This window comes from Aspergillus nomiae, assembly GCF_001204775.2.
Source record: "Aspergillus nomiae NRRL 13137 chromosome Unknown contig00148, whole genome shotgun sequence".
In the NCBI taxonomy this organism is placed as follows: domain Eukaryota; kingdom Fungi; phylum Ascomycota; class Eurotiomycetes; order Eurotiales; family Aspergillaceae; genus Aspergillus; species Aspergillus nomiae.
In genome coordinates this window covers 814-17,651 of record NW_015378203.1, presented here as the reverse complement: position 1 = coordinate 17,651, position 16,838 = coordinate 814, and the positions used below count along the sequence as shown (strand labels likewise).

Sequence of the window (16,838 nt, the reverse complement as noted above, 5' to 3'; positions counted from 1 at the left end):
TTGTATCTCAGTCAGGTCAACCAAGGACATAATAGGTTCTCCAATCGGTAAAATGACCCAACCTCACAGAAAATGGGGCAAAAGCGCAAGTAGACCACACCCTCATAAACGAAGTATCGCAACTGACAAACAAGGTCTAACTTGATCACAGACCCCCCTACTCGTTGGTAAAAAAGAGGAAAGCGCAAAACGTATGGTGAGAGAGGTACTTGAGACACTCGAAATGCAATGGCTCATTACGCGCCAATGGCTGCTTGTGGCGTTATCACGTCAGACTCGAGACTGAGACTCCGGACTACCACAATCTGAGTCTAGAAGAAGTTGTAAGTATAAGCACCTCCAATTTGGTATACATGACTGTATTGACATAAGCCAGGGAAAAGTGAAGGATATAGAGAGTGTCCCTAGTGTGCTTACCAAGTTTGTTGAGGAAAACTTCGAAGGGATCCTTATCGAAAGAAAAATGGCGAAGCTCACTCTTGAGATTGAAACGGTAAAAGCTGAAAAGAACCACAAGAAGGATCTCGATCTCATTTTACTGATAGGCCTTTGGTCTGTAGGGTTGCTGGTGATTATGTTGCTCTTGTATCGTGCATCTTTCTTGAATACTCCCTGGGGTCTTTGATTCTGTGCACTGCTCATCGAGTCATCATAGTAAGGTTCCATTCCCTAGCATGGCACATATCATCGGCTATATATCATCTTCGTGTGAGCTCGTTGAAAAAGTGAGTCAATAGACCCGTCGTGACTCAAACCTCCAGGCACAATGAAACAACAAAGTTGCGGTGTCCTTGTATCTCCTTTTCTCACTTCGAACCCTATCAACATAGAAGATAAATTTAATAGTGGAGCTGTACTCCTTTCCAGTTTTAATTTTGTGAACTGAGGACGAATTTTTCGTGTGCTATATCCCTAGGTTGATGTTCTAATTAGTAACTGCTTCTCGAAAAAGAAAATACGTTTTGAGGAACTCAACAGTTTAGTACCATAGTTCCTTGTATAGTACCTCGTCTCTAGTCTTCAAGCTGAGGATGGCGGACTCTAGACACGAAATGTATGATACTATTAACCTTCTTATGTAGATGCCTACAGTCTAACAAGCTTGGACAGGAAGTTTACTTTGAAAGAAAATTTTGATCCTTTCAATGTTGATGTTGATTGGGTGAAGGAACGATGTCCAAAAATTAATATATACATGTGAACGAGTATTACCATGCAAAAGTCTATGCAACGCAATAGAGAATATGCAAGACGAGTTGGAGTAAAGCAAGCGACTATGAAACATAAGAATTGCAAGCGGGGAGATCATGCTACACCGCAAACTCCTGCTACACTAAAACGACATTCGCAAGAACGAGATTAGAAGCGATATATAGCGTGGAAGGAGGATCGGATCAACTGAATTGAACATAGTTTGCTTTGGTAATGGTTAGTCGCGGTATAAAGCCAGCAATGCAGAATAAAGAGCTTACCAGGGAATTGTCCTTCCCGTCCATCGACGCGACCAGTCCACCATTCGTTCTGGTTGTCTGTCCGTTGCACAATCTCGATGACATCTCCCGCGGAAAAACTGAGATCGCCATGTGCTTGCGCCTCATAATCATACAGTGCTGTGACCGTTTCCACCGGTGCGGCGAACCTTGCTGGCTTCGGCTTCGGGGGTGGAGGAGCTGGCTTCGCTTTCGATTTGGCTGCCGCAACAAAGCTGCTGCCGCTTGTTGCAGCAGAATAAGGAGGGGGAGGGTTTTCAACGACGTCGGGATCCTTTTGCCGAGGGGAAAACTTATTTTCCTTTTCCAACTTGTCCTTGCCAAATTTCGAGTTCTGTTGGCGGATACCCTTTGTCTTGAAGTGAACGATGGTCAATTCTTCAGCACGTTCCTTGACATCGCCGCGCTTATTTTCGTACGCTTCCTCAACGTCCAACGTGAGGTCGAAATAGCCAATGTTCATCCCCTGCATTTTTTCATGAAGAGTGTAAAAGACGTTCAGTTGCATGTAGTAGAACGACTGGAATAGTGGTCGAATGAATTCCGCCTCGAGAGCAAACAACTTCGGCAGCTCGTCCTTGAGCAAGTCGTTATAGTAGTTATATTCCTGAGTGGCTTGCTCCACATCGTTTTCAGCCTTATAGAGAGCTTTTTCGTCCTTGAGAGACTTGTCTTTCTTATCTTGAAGTTTCTTGAGGGAGGCCCTATGCCGATCATAATCCAACTTCTTATGGTCTCGTTTTACTGCAACTTTGCGGATCACTTTAATGACCTCCAGCAACTGATCCGCAGGACTGATGATGCGGCTTTCAATCATTTCCAGCTCGGGCGCGAGAGATTCCTGGAGTTCGCGTACAATCGCTTCGTATTCTTCACAAGCCCGGATGCCTTCGGGGTTGCCTTCGATCGTATACGAGCTTGGATCCGATGCGCGGCCGGAGATCGGCTTGTATAGTTCTGTCATGGCCTTGGAGAATTCGATTTGATGGTTGAGCATGCCTTATAGAGTCCATTAGCGAGACAAATTAGGCCAACGCAGGCGCTAGAGAGGGATGAAGGATTGTACCATTAATGGCATCAAAGTACTTCTTTGATTCATCGTGCAATTTCTTAGTCTCCTTCTCGAGTTCTTGAAAACGCCGCTCCGCATCACTATAAACTACGTCCTTCGTGTGTTCGCCAATGTTGAATTTGGCCTTGAACTGTTGTGGCGCTCGGACAATGCTCTTCTGAAAGCCCTTCAAACTCATGTTTGATTCTGTCGCAGGCAGCGAAGTACTCCGGAAGGAATCGGGACAAGGAAGAAGAAAAACAGAGACGCTGGCAAGTCAGCCACAAGTGAACAGGTAAGAGGTATGATTCAAAGCAGTTAATAGGGAAGGAGAAGGAAGAAGCGCGGCGGAGGTGGGGGAAGTAATCTTTCGCTCGGCGCAGTGCCTTGGGGCTTGTAGGGCGGCGGAGAGCCGGTGACGGTTAGACTTCAGTTCGTTTGGCTCGGCGCTGTGGCTGTGCTATGACATAAGACCTCGTTCTCGGAGAATAGGCAGCTGGCTGCACTTTCGACCTTAGTGCAGCTTTGCCAGATACCTAACGGGAAGAAATATAAGATCGGTAGTTTCGAATAAAAACAGCTTTGAGTCTACTTATTGTTCTTGTTCTTGTGAGTATGGTATATTGGAGGGCCTCAAAGGTGTGGCACAAGCGCCGGGTTAGCAATGCCGAGTTAATAAATACAGGCGGATCTCGGGGGTTCATCCCTAGGTGCTAATGAATTAGGCACCAGAGTATCCAAAAGCTGGCACAACAGGGCTGAGTGATCCTCGGGGTGAACTGTTTTTCCTTGCCCTCCCTGATCCTCCCGTGGTTTGCATCATTTGCATTATACTCCGGGTCAACTTTAACTGCTTTGAGAATTCCCCACAATAAGCTGACACTGGAAATCTTACAACTCGTCTTGAACGGAGGTATGTTATCATCAATGGGATACAATTACCAGACTAGTGCAGACGGGACTTTTCCGCGGAGAGCTGCAGATTTATCCCGGTTATTTTACCCCACGTGATCCTTCGCGTCATTATCTGTGCCTTGATCGCATATATTTGTCAGAATATATACTGAAATCTCGGACCATGTTACCATTGATGAAAACCATATTGAGAGTTACTCCAAGATAAATAGTACTATCTCCATACTTCATCAAAGGTGTTACCGGTTATACCGTATATCGTATCGTTTATCTCAAAAACCCGATGCCGGTTCCTAAAGGGGAAAGCACCTTCGGACTATCTGATAAATCCGATCGGGCTTAGTGGGCTCGGCAATGATATAACCGTACCCAAAGTTTTTCCCGTCTCTCGCTCTCCCTTTCCCTCCGTCTCCTCTTATCACCAACTGTCTATCGTATATGGCACAGTTGCGGATCCATCTCAATGATGTCTAATGTTACCCAATCAGCCCTGAGACAGGCAACTCGCGCCTACGCTCGTCGACTGCCATCGATGCAGCATGGCTCCTTCACTTCCGCCCTACCCAGACGGGTGCTCGCCACTCCATCCAGACGGTTCTATGTCTCCGAAACCAAAGCTGGAAATGCTCAGGTTTCGGTAGATACCGCCATCAAGCAGGAGCAGAAGGATTTCATGAAACAAACTGGGGTGCAGTCGCAGAAGGTGGAGCTCCCTAGTTCTGGTGTTTCCGGCGATGCTCGATGAGCCCGTCTGCCGGCATCCTCAAGCAGGCCACTGTCATGGATCAAGGAGCGCGACCGATATATCTCGATATGCAAGCAACAACTCCAACGGTCCCCGTGTCCTAGACGCCATGCTCCCATTTTTGACCGGAATTTACGGCAACCCTCACTCGAGAACCCATGCATACGGTTGGGAGTCGGAAAAGGCGGTCGAGCAATCCCGAGAGCATATCGCCAAGCTGATCGGCGCGGACTCAAAAGAGATCATCTTCACTAGCGGTGCTACCGAGAGTAACAACATGAGCATTAAGGGTGTGGCGAGGTTTTTCGGGCGCTCCGGCAAAAAGAACCACATTATCACAACGCAGACCGAGCACAAGTGTGTTCTTGACAGCTGTCGGCATCTTCAGGATGAGGGCTACGAAGTTACTTATCTCCCCGTGCAGAACAACGGTCTGATTCGAATGGAAGATCTCGAGGCGGCCATTCGCCCTGAAACGGCCCTGGTCAGCATCATGGCCGTCAACAATGAGATCGGTGTCATCCAGCCCCTGGAACAGATTGGAAAGCTGTGCCGCTCCAAGAAGATTTTCTTCCACACGGATGCTGCACAAGCTGTGGGAAAGATCCCGTTGGATGTGAATAAGTTGAATATTGATTTGATGTCTATTTCGAGCCACAAAATTTACGGCCCCAAGGGTATTGGGGCTTGCTATGTCAGACGTCGTCCCAGGGTCCGTCTTGATCCCCTCATTACTGGAGGTGGGCAGGAGCGAGGCCTGCGCAGTGGTACTCTTGCTCCTCATCAGGTGGTTGGGTTCGGTGAGGCCTGCCGTCTCGCCGCCCAGGACATGGAGGTACGTTGTATTTCTTTCTTTTCCTCTTACGCGTGCAATTTCTTTTCGGTCTTCCGATGATTATATACTGCAAATATGGGTTTCTGAGGCCGGTGGGGGTAGCTGCACGCCTAACGCGTGACCCATGGGCCTATGACGTCTCAGCAGGGGTGATGAGTTGACTGTTGCTTTGTTTATTTTGTTTGCCTCATACGACTATGCATCAGTGAACATCGCTAATTGAATTGGCAGTATGATACTAAGCACATTGATCGTTTGTCGAAGCGCCTGACCGACAGCCTCCTATCCATGGAACACACACACCTTAACGGAGATCCTGAACATCACTACCCAGGATGTGTCAATATTTCCTTTGCCTACATCGAAGGAGAATCTCTTCTGATGGCTTTGAAAGACATTGCTCTGTCATCGGGTAGTGCCTGTACCTCTGCGTCATTGGAGCCCAGCTACGTCCTTCGTGCCTTGGGTAGCAGTGACGAGAGCGCCCATAGCAGTATCCGCTTTGGAATTGGACGATTCACTACGGATAGCGAAATCGACTACGTACTCAAGGCGGTACAGGATCGCGTTCATTTCCTACGCGAGCTGAGCCCCCTGTGGGAGCTGGTGCAGGAAGGTATAGATCTGAACACGATCGAATGGAGTCAACATTAAACTGTAATATACCTCGGGCGGGGTTCCCTAATCCTTCAAGTGGCCGTCTAAATAGGTCTTTTGGTTGCTCGAAGACCGATCTGGATCTCTTCTTCTCTCTCTCTGTTTTATACTTTCTGTCTTGAAATTTCCCGTTATTTCCCATGGGATGGCGTTAGCTGGGATAGCACTACGGATGGATGACGATCTCTGAGTAATTTGTATAAAGAATGAATCTTATTCGGACGACGGTTGGCTTCCTAAGCGTGGTTTATTTGCAAGTTGAACTAGTCAGCCCAAGTCCAGAGACAATATGACGCCATTGCACATGGTATAAGATCACCCAGACCGTAGAATGCATCATATCGGACAAACCGGCCTTCCAGTGGCAGTATCATGAAACAACAAACCTAAGGAGGGGTCGAAAAGCAAACCTGCAGCGGCATGCTAGTGCACAGACAGTTCAGATAGCTTTACAGTTTGTAGTTCAAGATCTTGGAATACTCTTCCTGGATTTCAAGTTTGTTCTTTGCAGCTCGCTGATAGATGAACCAACATGACGATAACTCACGATGTCCTGTTCTTCACCCATCTTTGTGTGAAATTTTAGGTGATCTGTTTTGCTATGTACCAGAACACTGCAAGAAAACTAGACTGGATGCGGCCAAAGTGAGTGATGACTTCAAGTTCATTTGCGTCGGAGTTACTCCGGGGTTAACAGCCACGGTCACCGAGGTTTGAATAAGCTGATTGATAACGGGGCGGGAAGTCCGGCCCCTTGGATTCACCGCAGACCTCAATGGGGTGGCGTGGGTGTGAGCGAACATGCGTAGACTCTCGCTTAATTGCAACCGGCGGGTCCGAAATCGCACTCAACCGCCCATGGAAGCGGCTTCCGGTTCATTCTCTAGCACTCAGACTAGTGCACGTGACTGGACACCCCTTTCGCTTGCACCCAATGCTCTCCGCTGGTCTGGGATCAAGATAGAGTATATACTTATATAGATCAAGCTCTTGAAGCTCTAGTTGACACCTCGATGGTACACTATTCTTCCCTCCAAAGTCGATCTTGATCCTTCTATTTTACTGCTCGACTTTCTGGAAGCCCAGCGCCACCTCACCCTCCTGAAACCAATGAAGACCATATCGATACTACAACCCCATCCGGGTCGGCGGCAACAGTATGCCTGCCCATTTATTCCGTGCTCTGTAGTCGCAGTTGGCCCACTCCCTCCCATGCCCTTTATTGCGCATCCAACAGGCCTCTAGGCCACGCCTCTCTGTCGAGCAACGGTAACGGAGGGGATTATCCCCCCCGTGCCTATTATCCCGGTCTCAGGAGTCCGGTGGCACCCTCGTCATTAACCGCTGATTAATTCTCGTCATTTCCCGTCGATCTCCCACGGGTCTTCGTCGGTCTTTTCGTGAGGCTTTTTCTCTGGCTGGCTCATTTAAGGTTCCTCGTCACGTCTTCACCGTGGACCATTTGTTTTCCTTCCTTCTTTTCCCTGTTCCTCTTCCATTTCTTGCCACACCCACAGGTTTGGCTGGTGTTTCACTGACAACTACCGGGAGAAACCCGGAACCCCCGGCCTTCTTTCGTGACCATCCATTGCCAGCTTTTCGATGGGATCTGAGATATTCTTCTGATCTGACATCAGCCTTCCTTCATTCTGGATACTCTTTATACCCGTGGCTCAGCCTTAATCTTACGGATTGTTAATCCAAGGGGTCACGCGACCACAATCTTTAACGCACTAGACTTTGAGAATGTATGTCCTCTACTCCCTGGCCATATAGGCTGTTTTCATAAGACTAATTTGACGTCAGTACTACCTTGGCCATCTTGCTCTTTGGTGTCTGTGTTAAGACGTCAGCACCGTTGAATCCGTTACTGGGATTTGTCCCTCATCATAGTCACCATGCTTCCACCGGTTCCAGCCCTAGCAGACTACGGCATTTCGCCAGACCATGGCTTTCTCCCTCCCGAGCCACCTCTTGACGTCTTACCTGACCCCTATTATGCTCGGTGGGAGTGGATGGTTTCGAATTTACAATCGCTCTTGCTGAGTAGGAGGATCCGGGATGTTGTGGACCAGATGCCTACCTTATCCGCGTCTTACCTTCAGTCAGAAGGTGAATGGAGAAGGGCCTATGTTGTCCTAGGATTCATCCTCCACGGATACGTCTGGGGAGGCAGCAAACCGTCTGAAGTAAGTCACGCGTATGGTTTCTTCTGTACGGTTCATACTAACTCTCGCCAGAGAGTACCCCCTCAACTCACCGTACCCTTGCTCGAGGTTTGCCAACATTTGGAACTCCCTCCAGTTGCTACATATGCAGGGGTGTGTCTATGGAACTACAAGTCTATATTCCCCGAGGAAGCTGCAGACGACCTCAGTAACTTGAGTTGTCTGAACACATTCACAGGTTCATTGGATGAACAATGGTTCTACCTCATTTCTGTTGCCATTGAGGCTCGGGGTGCGCCATCTTTGGCGCTGGCGCTGCAAGCAATTGCTGCAGCCCGAACTGGAAATAGCCTGGTGGTGACAGAATCCCTCCAAAGGCTCGCAGAAGTCATAGATGAAGTAGGAACGCTGCTAGAACGTATGTACGAGAATTGTGATCCGTATGTGTTCTACCACCGGATCCGACCCTATCTTGCTGGCAGCAAAAACATGGCCGATGCGGGGCTTCCTCATGGTCTGCTATATGACGACGGGAGCGCAAAGCCCGAGTATCGTCAATACGGAGGTGGCAGTAATGCTCAGAGCTCCTTGATTCAGTTTTGGGATATTGCTCTGGGAGTGGAACACCGACCTACCGGAGAAACTCGTTCTGAAAACAATACGGATGACAAAGAAGGAGTTACAGGGGCACCCCGCCACGGTTTCATCCACGAGATGAGGTCGTATATGCCAGGGCCTCACCGTCGTTTCCTAGAGCATGTATCCACAGTGGCCAATATTCGGGAGTATGTGGAGGCTCGTCGTTCAGACAAAGCATTGTGCATTGCATACGACGCTTGTCTTTCTATGCTCCGGACCTTGCGGGACAAACACATCCAGATGGTATCCCGCTACATCATCATTCCATCCCGCGATGCCAAGGGCCGGGCACCTCGGTCTTCCAGTCCACGTAGGCATGCCTCCACCACAAACTTAGCGAACACTCGCAACGGTGATGGAAAGAATAAAAAGCTACGAGGAACGGGAGGTACCGCTCTAATTCCATTCCTTAAACAAGCACGAGATGAGACTGGCGAGCCGGCCATCGATGCGTGGGCTCGACGTCTTCTGAGTAATGCACCCGCCGAAGCCAGCTTTGCAGCCCTAAGCAAAGTCGGCGAGCATCCTGACGGTCATCTGCAAGTTGTCGGGTTGTCGGGGACCTGGGCAGCAGACGACAGTGAAGGAGGCATTTGCCACTGGTGATCAACGATGACGGTATCTTTTCGGCAAGGACTCGTGTGATTTTAGCGAATTGCGTGTTTGATTTTTCAGCGTTTCGACCATTACTGCAGATGCAGTTTTCCTAGTTTAAAAGCTCTCGGGGACCATCATTCAACAGCTACCTGACGAGCCAATGACATCAATCCGCCCTGTACAGATGTGATGATACCATTGTGAATAGAGATTATTGCTTGTGATCTACCTCGCTTTCAGTTGTATGATTATCCGTATCTCAGCTCTCAGCGCTGTTGCTATCTAAAATTGACTGTGGTTGATGCGATGTAATCCCGTTCTACCGTTACATATATACCTTAACTTGACCCTGCCAGGGTTCGAATCTGAGAAATCCAATTTCTCGAACAAACTCACCATCGTATCTAACAATGCGTTAAAGCCTGTCCTTATCAGGTGATGCGCAACGAATATTGGCCAAGTTTATATAGTTGGATGACCTAATACTCGGCCCGAGGTATTGCGACACTGGACCTAATCTTCCCACTCAACCGTATATAGGTGGAGTCGAAACTCTTGCTGTGCCTTCGTCTTTATGATGGATACCGACGAAGTCCGGGACAGATAGAGGTGCAAGCCAGTTTGGCTCTAAAGCCTTAGCCCAGATAGTTTTGTCAGAGTCAGCTTCAGTATCTCAGATTGGAAACCAGCTTCGCTCTCGACTGTGTTTTGTGAATATTCGTTTCTACATACTTCATCTAATATGAATCCTTAAATAGTTCTTAATATATTGATTTACGATTTAGCTTCTTTTAATCTTACTATTAACCTTGATCTCTATGGAAGTAGATTAGGTGTGATTGACTCGATAAATGAGAATAATTTTCTCCTGATATATGTGGCTATCGTGTTACTATCATATCACACATATCCATGGGAATATTCAAGGTAGTAGAGGTCAACTCTGGCCTTACAATAGAGCTCAATTACCATGTAGCGAAAGAGGAACGATCTTCTACCCTAGATAGTAAAACACACGAAAAGGTGTCTTTTCTTGAGTCCTATTTTTGATGTATTTTCCCAATTGATTTAAGTGAGTTGTCCAGAGTAGTAATTTGCAGACTACGTGTAGTCAAAGGTGCCAACATGGACTATTAGCTTTGATCACCCCCTATTGAACTTTAATTGCATGATCGGTGTAGCTTGATCGGCGTATAAGTCCTAGAATTGTCATATGGTCACCAACTACGGGGTACCAATGGCCAAATACATCTCAAAAGATATTCCGACAATAGAGCTGTCTCTTGTGGCGCTTGAACAGACCCATCACACAACCTATATAGAGCCCGAAGTGCTTGGGGATTTGGTCCCCAAGCTATTGGTTCTGTTTCCAATCCAATATCTTCATATAATTGATAGCACCTCTGATTGTCCTCGTACTGCATATCTTGCACTCGTTGGTCACTTTTGCTCAAATATAGAGTTATTTCAAGGTTGCTTGCAGAAGTATTTTCTCTGTATTCATATTTCTTCCTTCTTCGATTGCTCCTTTTCGCCCAAAAAATGAAGACTTTTTCAATTGTTGCCTTTTTCTTAGCCTCTACTTTAGTTTCGGCTTTTGACAGTGTCAATGGCGACAACGAGCCTCCTTGTCCCGACGGTTTGTATAGCAACCCACAATGTTGTGGTGCCGGTGCTGGCGATAGCTGCATACCCCCGGAACTTGCCCCCGCGACTCGAGGTGAATTCAAAAAAAGCTGCGAAGGTACCGGGAAAGCGCCCAGATGCTGTGTAGTTTCCGATGTGAGTTGAGGTTACTACGCTCAGTCAAGTAATGCTTCCTGTGTATTTCTAACTCTTGTTGCCTCTAGGTTATAGATACTGTACTATGTCATGATATCGAGGGAAGTGGAAAATAGGATTGCTCGAGAGGCAGTGCGACAACAATGCTGGTGTCCGGGACCTACATGTTTCGAGTGTTTCCATGAGTCTATTGCCCAATGACCCTCTACGCAATATATGTCATACGCTAAGACGGACAATTCCTGGAGGGTTCTCCAACCTATTTCTAACGCTATATACATAAGACATCCTTAAAAGCTACAATCTATGCTCTATCTCATATTTTGGCCATATTGGACATGTCTTGGATTCACTCATTTCACTACCATTTTGTATGTTTGAAATGCAGTTACTTATCTGAACCCAGTGATCTCTGGTCTCTCTTTCGTCTCCTAGCTGTTTGTCATCTTCCCATGCTCGTTAATCGTTCATTGCCTAACTAGCATGGATTAAGGCTCTTGCCAGCTTGTGCGTTGAAGTGTAGACCCGAATAGCGTACGAATTGGTGGAAACTTCTAGTCCGTGAGGCTGTCTCTTTGTGCACGTATTTATTTTTAGTAAGCTGTGACTACAGTTTAATGGGCTTTAAGAAGGTAGAATGACAGGCTGTCGAACTGACATGGTATAGAATGTACAAAGCAGCCGGTATTCAGTTGACTCGTTGTATGTATCAAAGGCCACCCTAAAAGTCAAGTCTACAGGGTATTCCCGAAAGACTTCTGAGGAAGGTTGCGGACATTTGGGGCACACAGTAATTTAATATAAAGGCAGTGGTATATTTATTCAAATGTGATTGATCGACCATACCTTGAATGAAGGTTTGGCTTAGATCGGCCCCGTTCAAAATTTTAGATCTACAAAGTCCTCTCAAGGTCTGACTTTATTTAGCACGGTACACAGGGGAGCATTCCACTACATAAGGAGTATTGCGACTATTCAGGAACTACAGAAGGTATCAGCCAATAATCAGAGCTGGCTGTGGCCTGACAGACAGCGTCTGTACCGCAATATTCCAAGCTGTCATGCTAGGAACTTTACCTTAGAAATCTGACGGTATTTCACGTATGATTTCCCCTATTTGCTTTGTCTTCTTGGCGCTGCTTTGTTTGAAAGAACAATGATAGAACATAGTTCTGTGTAAAAGGTATTTTTTAATATCTATGTGTATCTTATATACTCAGGCACTACTTACCACGGATCATGTTCATGATCAAATTCTCACTGCTACTGAATGCTTATTACCGGTCAATAAGTGGAAGACTGTAGAACACGGAACTTTGCCATCTATTCTGCTTCATTCCATGTTATATCTGGAATGAGACAGACTTCTTTCTCGGTCTTCTTTTTGTCTCTTTGTTGCCCGGCAGACTCTTTGTAGAGTCTTGGATTTCCCCCAAATTGCCTACAGAAAAGAATGCACTGGGTAGAATTGTCACATATAAAATCATCGTGTCTGTATCCAGGCTGCTACCTTCCTAGTTTTATCAAAGTTAATAATCTTTCGCTGCGTTTCTAATTCACTTGCAAGGAGTATACCATACGAGGTAGGCATAGTGTGTAGCTCATTATTTTATTCAGACATGTATCTATCCCGCCTCAGCCTTCCCTCCCTCCTTCCTTCAGAGACGATCTTCAACAACGCCTCTAGAGTCATGACCCCTAACAATGTACTAACACTTCACAATAGATCAACCCTCTACCGAACGCAACATCGGGATCCTTTCTCAACCTTCGCCCAGGGCCGTTATGTGTGTCTATTCTCTTCTGCCTGAGTACTGTGAAGAATGCCAGTGTGTGCTTGGGCTCCCTCTGAGAAAGAGAATCACGGAGAAGACACCAGAAATGCCCGAAGAGGTCGCAAGTAAGATCGACTGTCCGCGGGAAAAGGGCAAGGACAACATTTGCAAGGCAGCTAAGTTATGGCGTGTGACTCAACCCAGTCGCGACAATACTCTAGACGTCTGTCGCGATTGTGGGGTGATACGATCCCGAAGATAAGTTCTGGTTATAGTTTGTCAAATACATAGTCTAGGACATTTTGGAGTGATACCGACTGTGGCATTTCATATTGAAGTACATTTCTTCAGAATCGATAGAGTACTCCAAGAGACTTTTCTGACGTGAAAAGAAGAGAAACACCATGTATACAACATGGAGGAACTGTTGTGCCTAGAACAAGATAAACTCTCTCTCAACATGGGAGATTATGCTCGTATGTGCAACTGTCTAAATTCAAGACTATAGACTTGTAATTCCTTTTTGTTTGAAGCTTCTCTTAACCGTACAAATCACCATTACCATTGCTCTTAAAAAGGCTACTTCATCACCAATTCTCAGATTAATCTCTTTTGATGACTTGCTCGCCTAAGTGGGACACATCATTCGGTACATCCTGGGCTTGCTTTCAACGCATTGAAATGCGAATACTTCATACCCCAATACCATATTCGCTTGCTTTGTCCACGACAGGTTCCAAATATACCCCCAACTACTGTCTCAACTACGGTCCCACTCATTGAAACATCTTGTCCAAGTGTCCGGGTGTGTGCCCTGCCCTTCATAGGAAACATATCGCTCGCTAAGCAGTGCAACAGAGCTCGGTTTCTCAAACTCAAGTTTTATAATCATAAAGACCGTAAGCAACTTGCATAGGCCCAGCTATGCAGATCTACCCGACATGATTGCATACTAATTCCTACCTTATAATCCCTAAATCAATAAGACAAATAGTAATGTGCAACGCAGAAGACTAGCATATTAGAACTTGAAGCCATTTACGAGCTTCTTTGCTTCGTTGACAATAACAAGGCACACTGGCTCTGGACCGGTCATATCACATAGCGATCGGTACGTGGACGGACAGTCAGGGCGAGAGGGATCTGATGCCAGCCCCTCTGATGCTCTTGTAAAGTTTCGATGAAAGACATGAAACATTTTTCTGTACTATACTCACTACCGAAGATCTCCACTTTTACAGTTCTGCACGTTCTACTAGGCTATGCTTGATAGGCTTAGCAGATTTCCACATTGACCAGCCCTGCTCCGCCATAACCTATTCCATCCTTCCTGGGACCGAATCATCATTTAGCACATTAAGCAGAAGATACTCGACTCCTCCACCAAATACACCCAAGAATCGGGGTCTTTTATAGAGATGTCGAGCGTTTTGTCGACATGCGGCCTATTCTTGACAACGGCAACATCGAGAAAAGCCCAAAGCAGAATAATAGAATCGACAGCCCTCCACCTGCCCCATCAACAATTACCAATGAGAAGTTCCGGGCACCAGTGGCCCTCGATAACGAAGCCGAACAAGTCTCGGCTCTGGCATTCTACGCAGACAAGGGTTTAGCATATGTTCCGGCACTCCATAGCGCATACGATTTATGGCAAGCTAGCGCCTGCGCGACATTGCAGTTTTCCCTTCGGATATTCGTTCAAGATTTGAATCTTGGGAACTTGCATATGGCAGAGCAAAAAGCCCTTGTTGCAGGAAATGCTAGAGCTTTTAGCGAGGGGAGGATTTGGAATGAGAACGGTCATTTGGTTGCAAGCATGACCCAACAGACTATTTTACGGCCTAATGCCGATCTAGGGCCTCACTTGTGACATTGTGGTTATGAGAGAGATAGAGAATGGATTCAGACTAGAATGAGTGTATATATGAATATGTGATTGATTCAGGTTCTTTGGTCAATTTTCGATTATTCCAGTAAAGCATATCCGGAGAATCTATTCCCTGTCTTCTTTTTAACTAGTGAAAACTCCACAACAAGAGGAATTTATAGAGTAGTCTAAGGCCTTAACATCATGAACCCTCCAATACATGTATCTCAGGCCATCCTCGCCTTTGCTTCCACCACATATGAAGCACAGTGACTGTGTTTCAGGACCACAATGAGCCCGTCAAAAGCCACTTGCAAAGTGACGACCAATGCACGTACGTATACCATGAAATCCACAACGCCGGTAATATGCATCCCCAGTCTTATACCTTCACATCGACTTTAAGCCCAACGTGACACCATCGATAGAGCCACAAAAATATCATCCCCAGGACGATAGAGCTAGCAGAAAAAGCCTGGCTCCGATATAATCTCCGCCACAGGCTTGAATAAGCGCACCCTGAATAGCCGGCGCCGTTAGACATGAGAAGCTAACTATCGTCAAAACCATCCCTGTCCTCGTGCCGACTTTGGTGATATCTTTCGTTTGCCGAGTCGCCATCGCCGGGAGCAGGGCTTGTGTAGCCCCGGCAAAGATGCCGTACACAACCGCCCATGCATATAGCCCCGTTAAACCGTCAATAGCCACCCAACAGTAGACGCAAATAGCACTAATGGCGGAGCAGAAGATGGTTATGTTGACAATGCCCGTAAAGCGTTCGCCAATGAAACAGGGAGAACTCCGCCCGATGACCCCGACACCGTTTAAGACGACAAGGAGGTTAATTGACTCTTTAAGGTGAATTTGCTCACGGGCAAATATTCCCAAATAATAGAAAGCCATGTATAGACCCCAGAAATTGAGGAACATGCTAGCCGTGAAGAACACAAACGGCCACTCGCGGAATGCACTCCATTCAACCACAGGCCCTGTTGAGCGCGGTGGTAAATACGGCCGATACCCTACCACGGAAGGGATGTGCGTGACCAGCATTATCAGTGCTAGAATGCGCATTGTCCACGGAAATCCAACGCTTGAATGATTGAGCAGTGCGTTTGTTGTTGCTGGGTAGACCATTCCTCCTGTTGCGCCACCAGCAGCCGACAAGCCTACTGCGATAGAGCGGTACTTCTGAAAGTATGAGCCCATGATTGAGAGACCAGGGGTGAATACCAGACCACTACCTATCCCAACACATACGGCTTGGCTAAGTAGAATCTCATAGTATCGGGTAGACAGCGAAGCCATGCACATCCCGAAGACTTGCATGATAACCCCGGTCACGAAGCAGTGTCGAAAGTAGCCGGCATCAGACGCACGGCCCGAGAAGACGCCCCCGAAGAGCATTAAAAACATTTGAATGCCTCCAATCCACCCAATGTCACTAGCAGAATGCCCGAGCGTTTCCGTATAGTGCTGCTGGAACACACCATAGCTGTTGGCAAGACCCCAGGTATTGAAAAACACCATGTGGCATAAGAAGACGTGCCACCAGGCCATAAAGCCGCCGTCAGGGGGCTTTATTATGCTAGGCTGCTGCGAAACTGTGCTCGACTTGGATTCTGAGGGCATGGCTGAAGTGATATTGTTCTCGTACGGAATGGAAGGATACTATAAAAGAGTGACTCTTCGGCATTTGAAAGATCAAAGCTCGGTAAGGCAGTACCAATATTTTCCCCTGATCTGGAAAAAAAATGTAGTACAAGTATAGTTCCGCAACAACTGTTGTATTGTCTGTCTAGGTGACAAGCTTCGCGTGTTGTGGTTTGATTCTATTGTCGTGCTCTATGCCCTTCTCAACTCGGCTAAGATAATGCATTGAACTTGCGCGTATGCCTTCTAGTCTATTAGACGAAGGTTTAAACTGGGTTTTCAAGAGAAATTACAATTCCATGTACACAAGTCATCTAATCATTCTTGAGGGTCACGCATCTGGTGTCTAGTATTGGAATAGTTTGGTCCGCAAATCCCGCTGTTGCCGCCTATCTCCCCGTGCCGCGGCTACTTAAGTGACTTCAACCAGAACCCATAGGTTTTCACATAAAATACGACGTCCGGTAACTAGACCATTGCAATTAAGTAATTGCCGAGGGGGTTGCCCCAGTAGCCTATTACTTTCCTCCTGTAAGTCTCATTATCGGACCAGCTCCGTATATCGAGGAAGATATCCCCACATTATAAGTATGATCCACAGCGGGGGAAGGTAGGAATTGTGTTCCACGGGAGGTGAATAGGCCTAATATCTTTGAACGCA

The 16,838-nt window shown here is 46.8% G+C and overlaps 5 protein-coding genes across 5 annotated transcripts; 3 read left to right on the top strand and 2 right to left on the bottom strand.

Moving 5' to 3' along the window:
• Window positions 1–1,173: 1,173 nt before the first annotated feature.
• Window positions 1,174–2,812, bottom strand: ANOM_006030 (amphiphysin; the record flags this gene model as incomplete). Its single annotated transcript, XM_015551287.1, has 3 exons — window positions 1,174–1,417; window positions 1,473–2,489; window positions 2,557–2,812. Coding segments are annotated over 3 exons (1,245 nt in total), but the record flags the coding sequence as incomplete, so codon positions are not given.
• Window positions 2,813–3,922: 1,110 nt separating this feature from the next.
• ANOM_006029 (cysteine desulfurase) lies at window positions 3,923–5,690 on the top strand (the record flags this gene model as incomplete). Its single annotated transcript, XM_015551286.1, has 3 exons — window positions 3,923–4,172; window positions 4,228–5,036; window positions 5,268–5,690. The coding sequence occupies 3 exons, from the start codon at window positions 3,923–3,925 to the stop codon at window positions 5,688–5,690; spliced, it is 1,482 nt and encodes a 493-aa protein (XP_015406553.1).
• A 1,901-nt stretch (window positions 5,691–7,591) lies between these two features.
• Window positions 7,592–9,106, top strand: ANOM_006028 (indoleamine 2,3-dioxygenase; the record flags this gene model as incomplete). The annotated part of the gene is made up of 2 exons (XM_015551285.1): window positions 7,592–7,882; window positions 7,934–9,106. The coding sequence occupies 2 exons, from the start codon at window positions 7,592–7,594 to the stop codon at window positions 9,104–9,106; spliced, it is 1,464 nt and encodes a 487-aa protein (XP_015406554.1).
• Window positions 9,107–14,092: 4,986 nt separating this feature from the next.
• Window positions 14,093–14,527, top strand: ANOM_006027 (acyl-CoA thioesterase; the record flags this gene model as incomplete). Its single annotated transcript, XM_015551284.1, has 1 exon — window positions 14,093–14,527. The coding sequence occupies one exon, from the start codon at window positions 14,093–14,095 to the stop codon at window positions 14,525–14,527; it is 435 nt and encodes a 144-aa protein (XP_015406551.1).
• Window positions 14,528–14,965: 438 nt separating this feature from the next.
• ANOM_006026 (MFS monocarboxylate transporter) lies at window positions 14,966–16,156 on the bottom strand (the record flags this gene model as incomplete). Its single annotated transcript, XM_015551283.1, has 1 exon — window positions 14,966–16,156. One exon carries the CDS (start codon window positions 16,154–16,156, stop codon window positions 14,966–14,968), a length of 1,191 nt encoding a protein of 396 aa, XP_015406552.1.
• Between the last annotated feature and the right edge of the window lie 682 nt (window positions 16,157–16,838).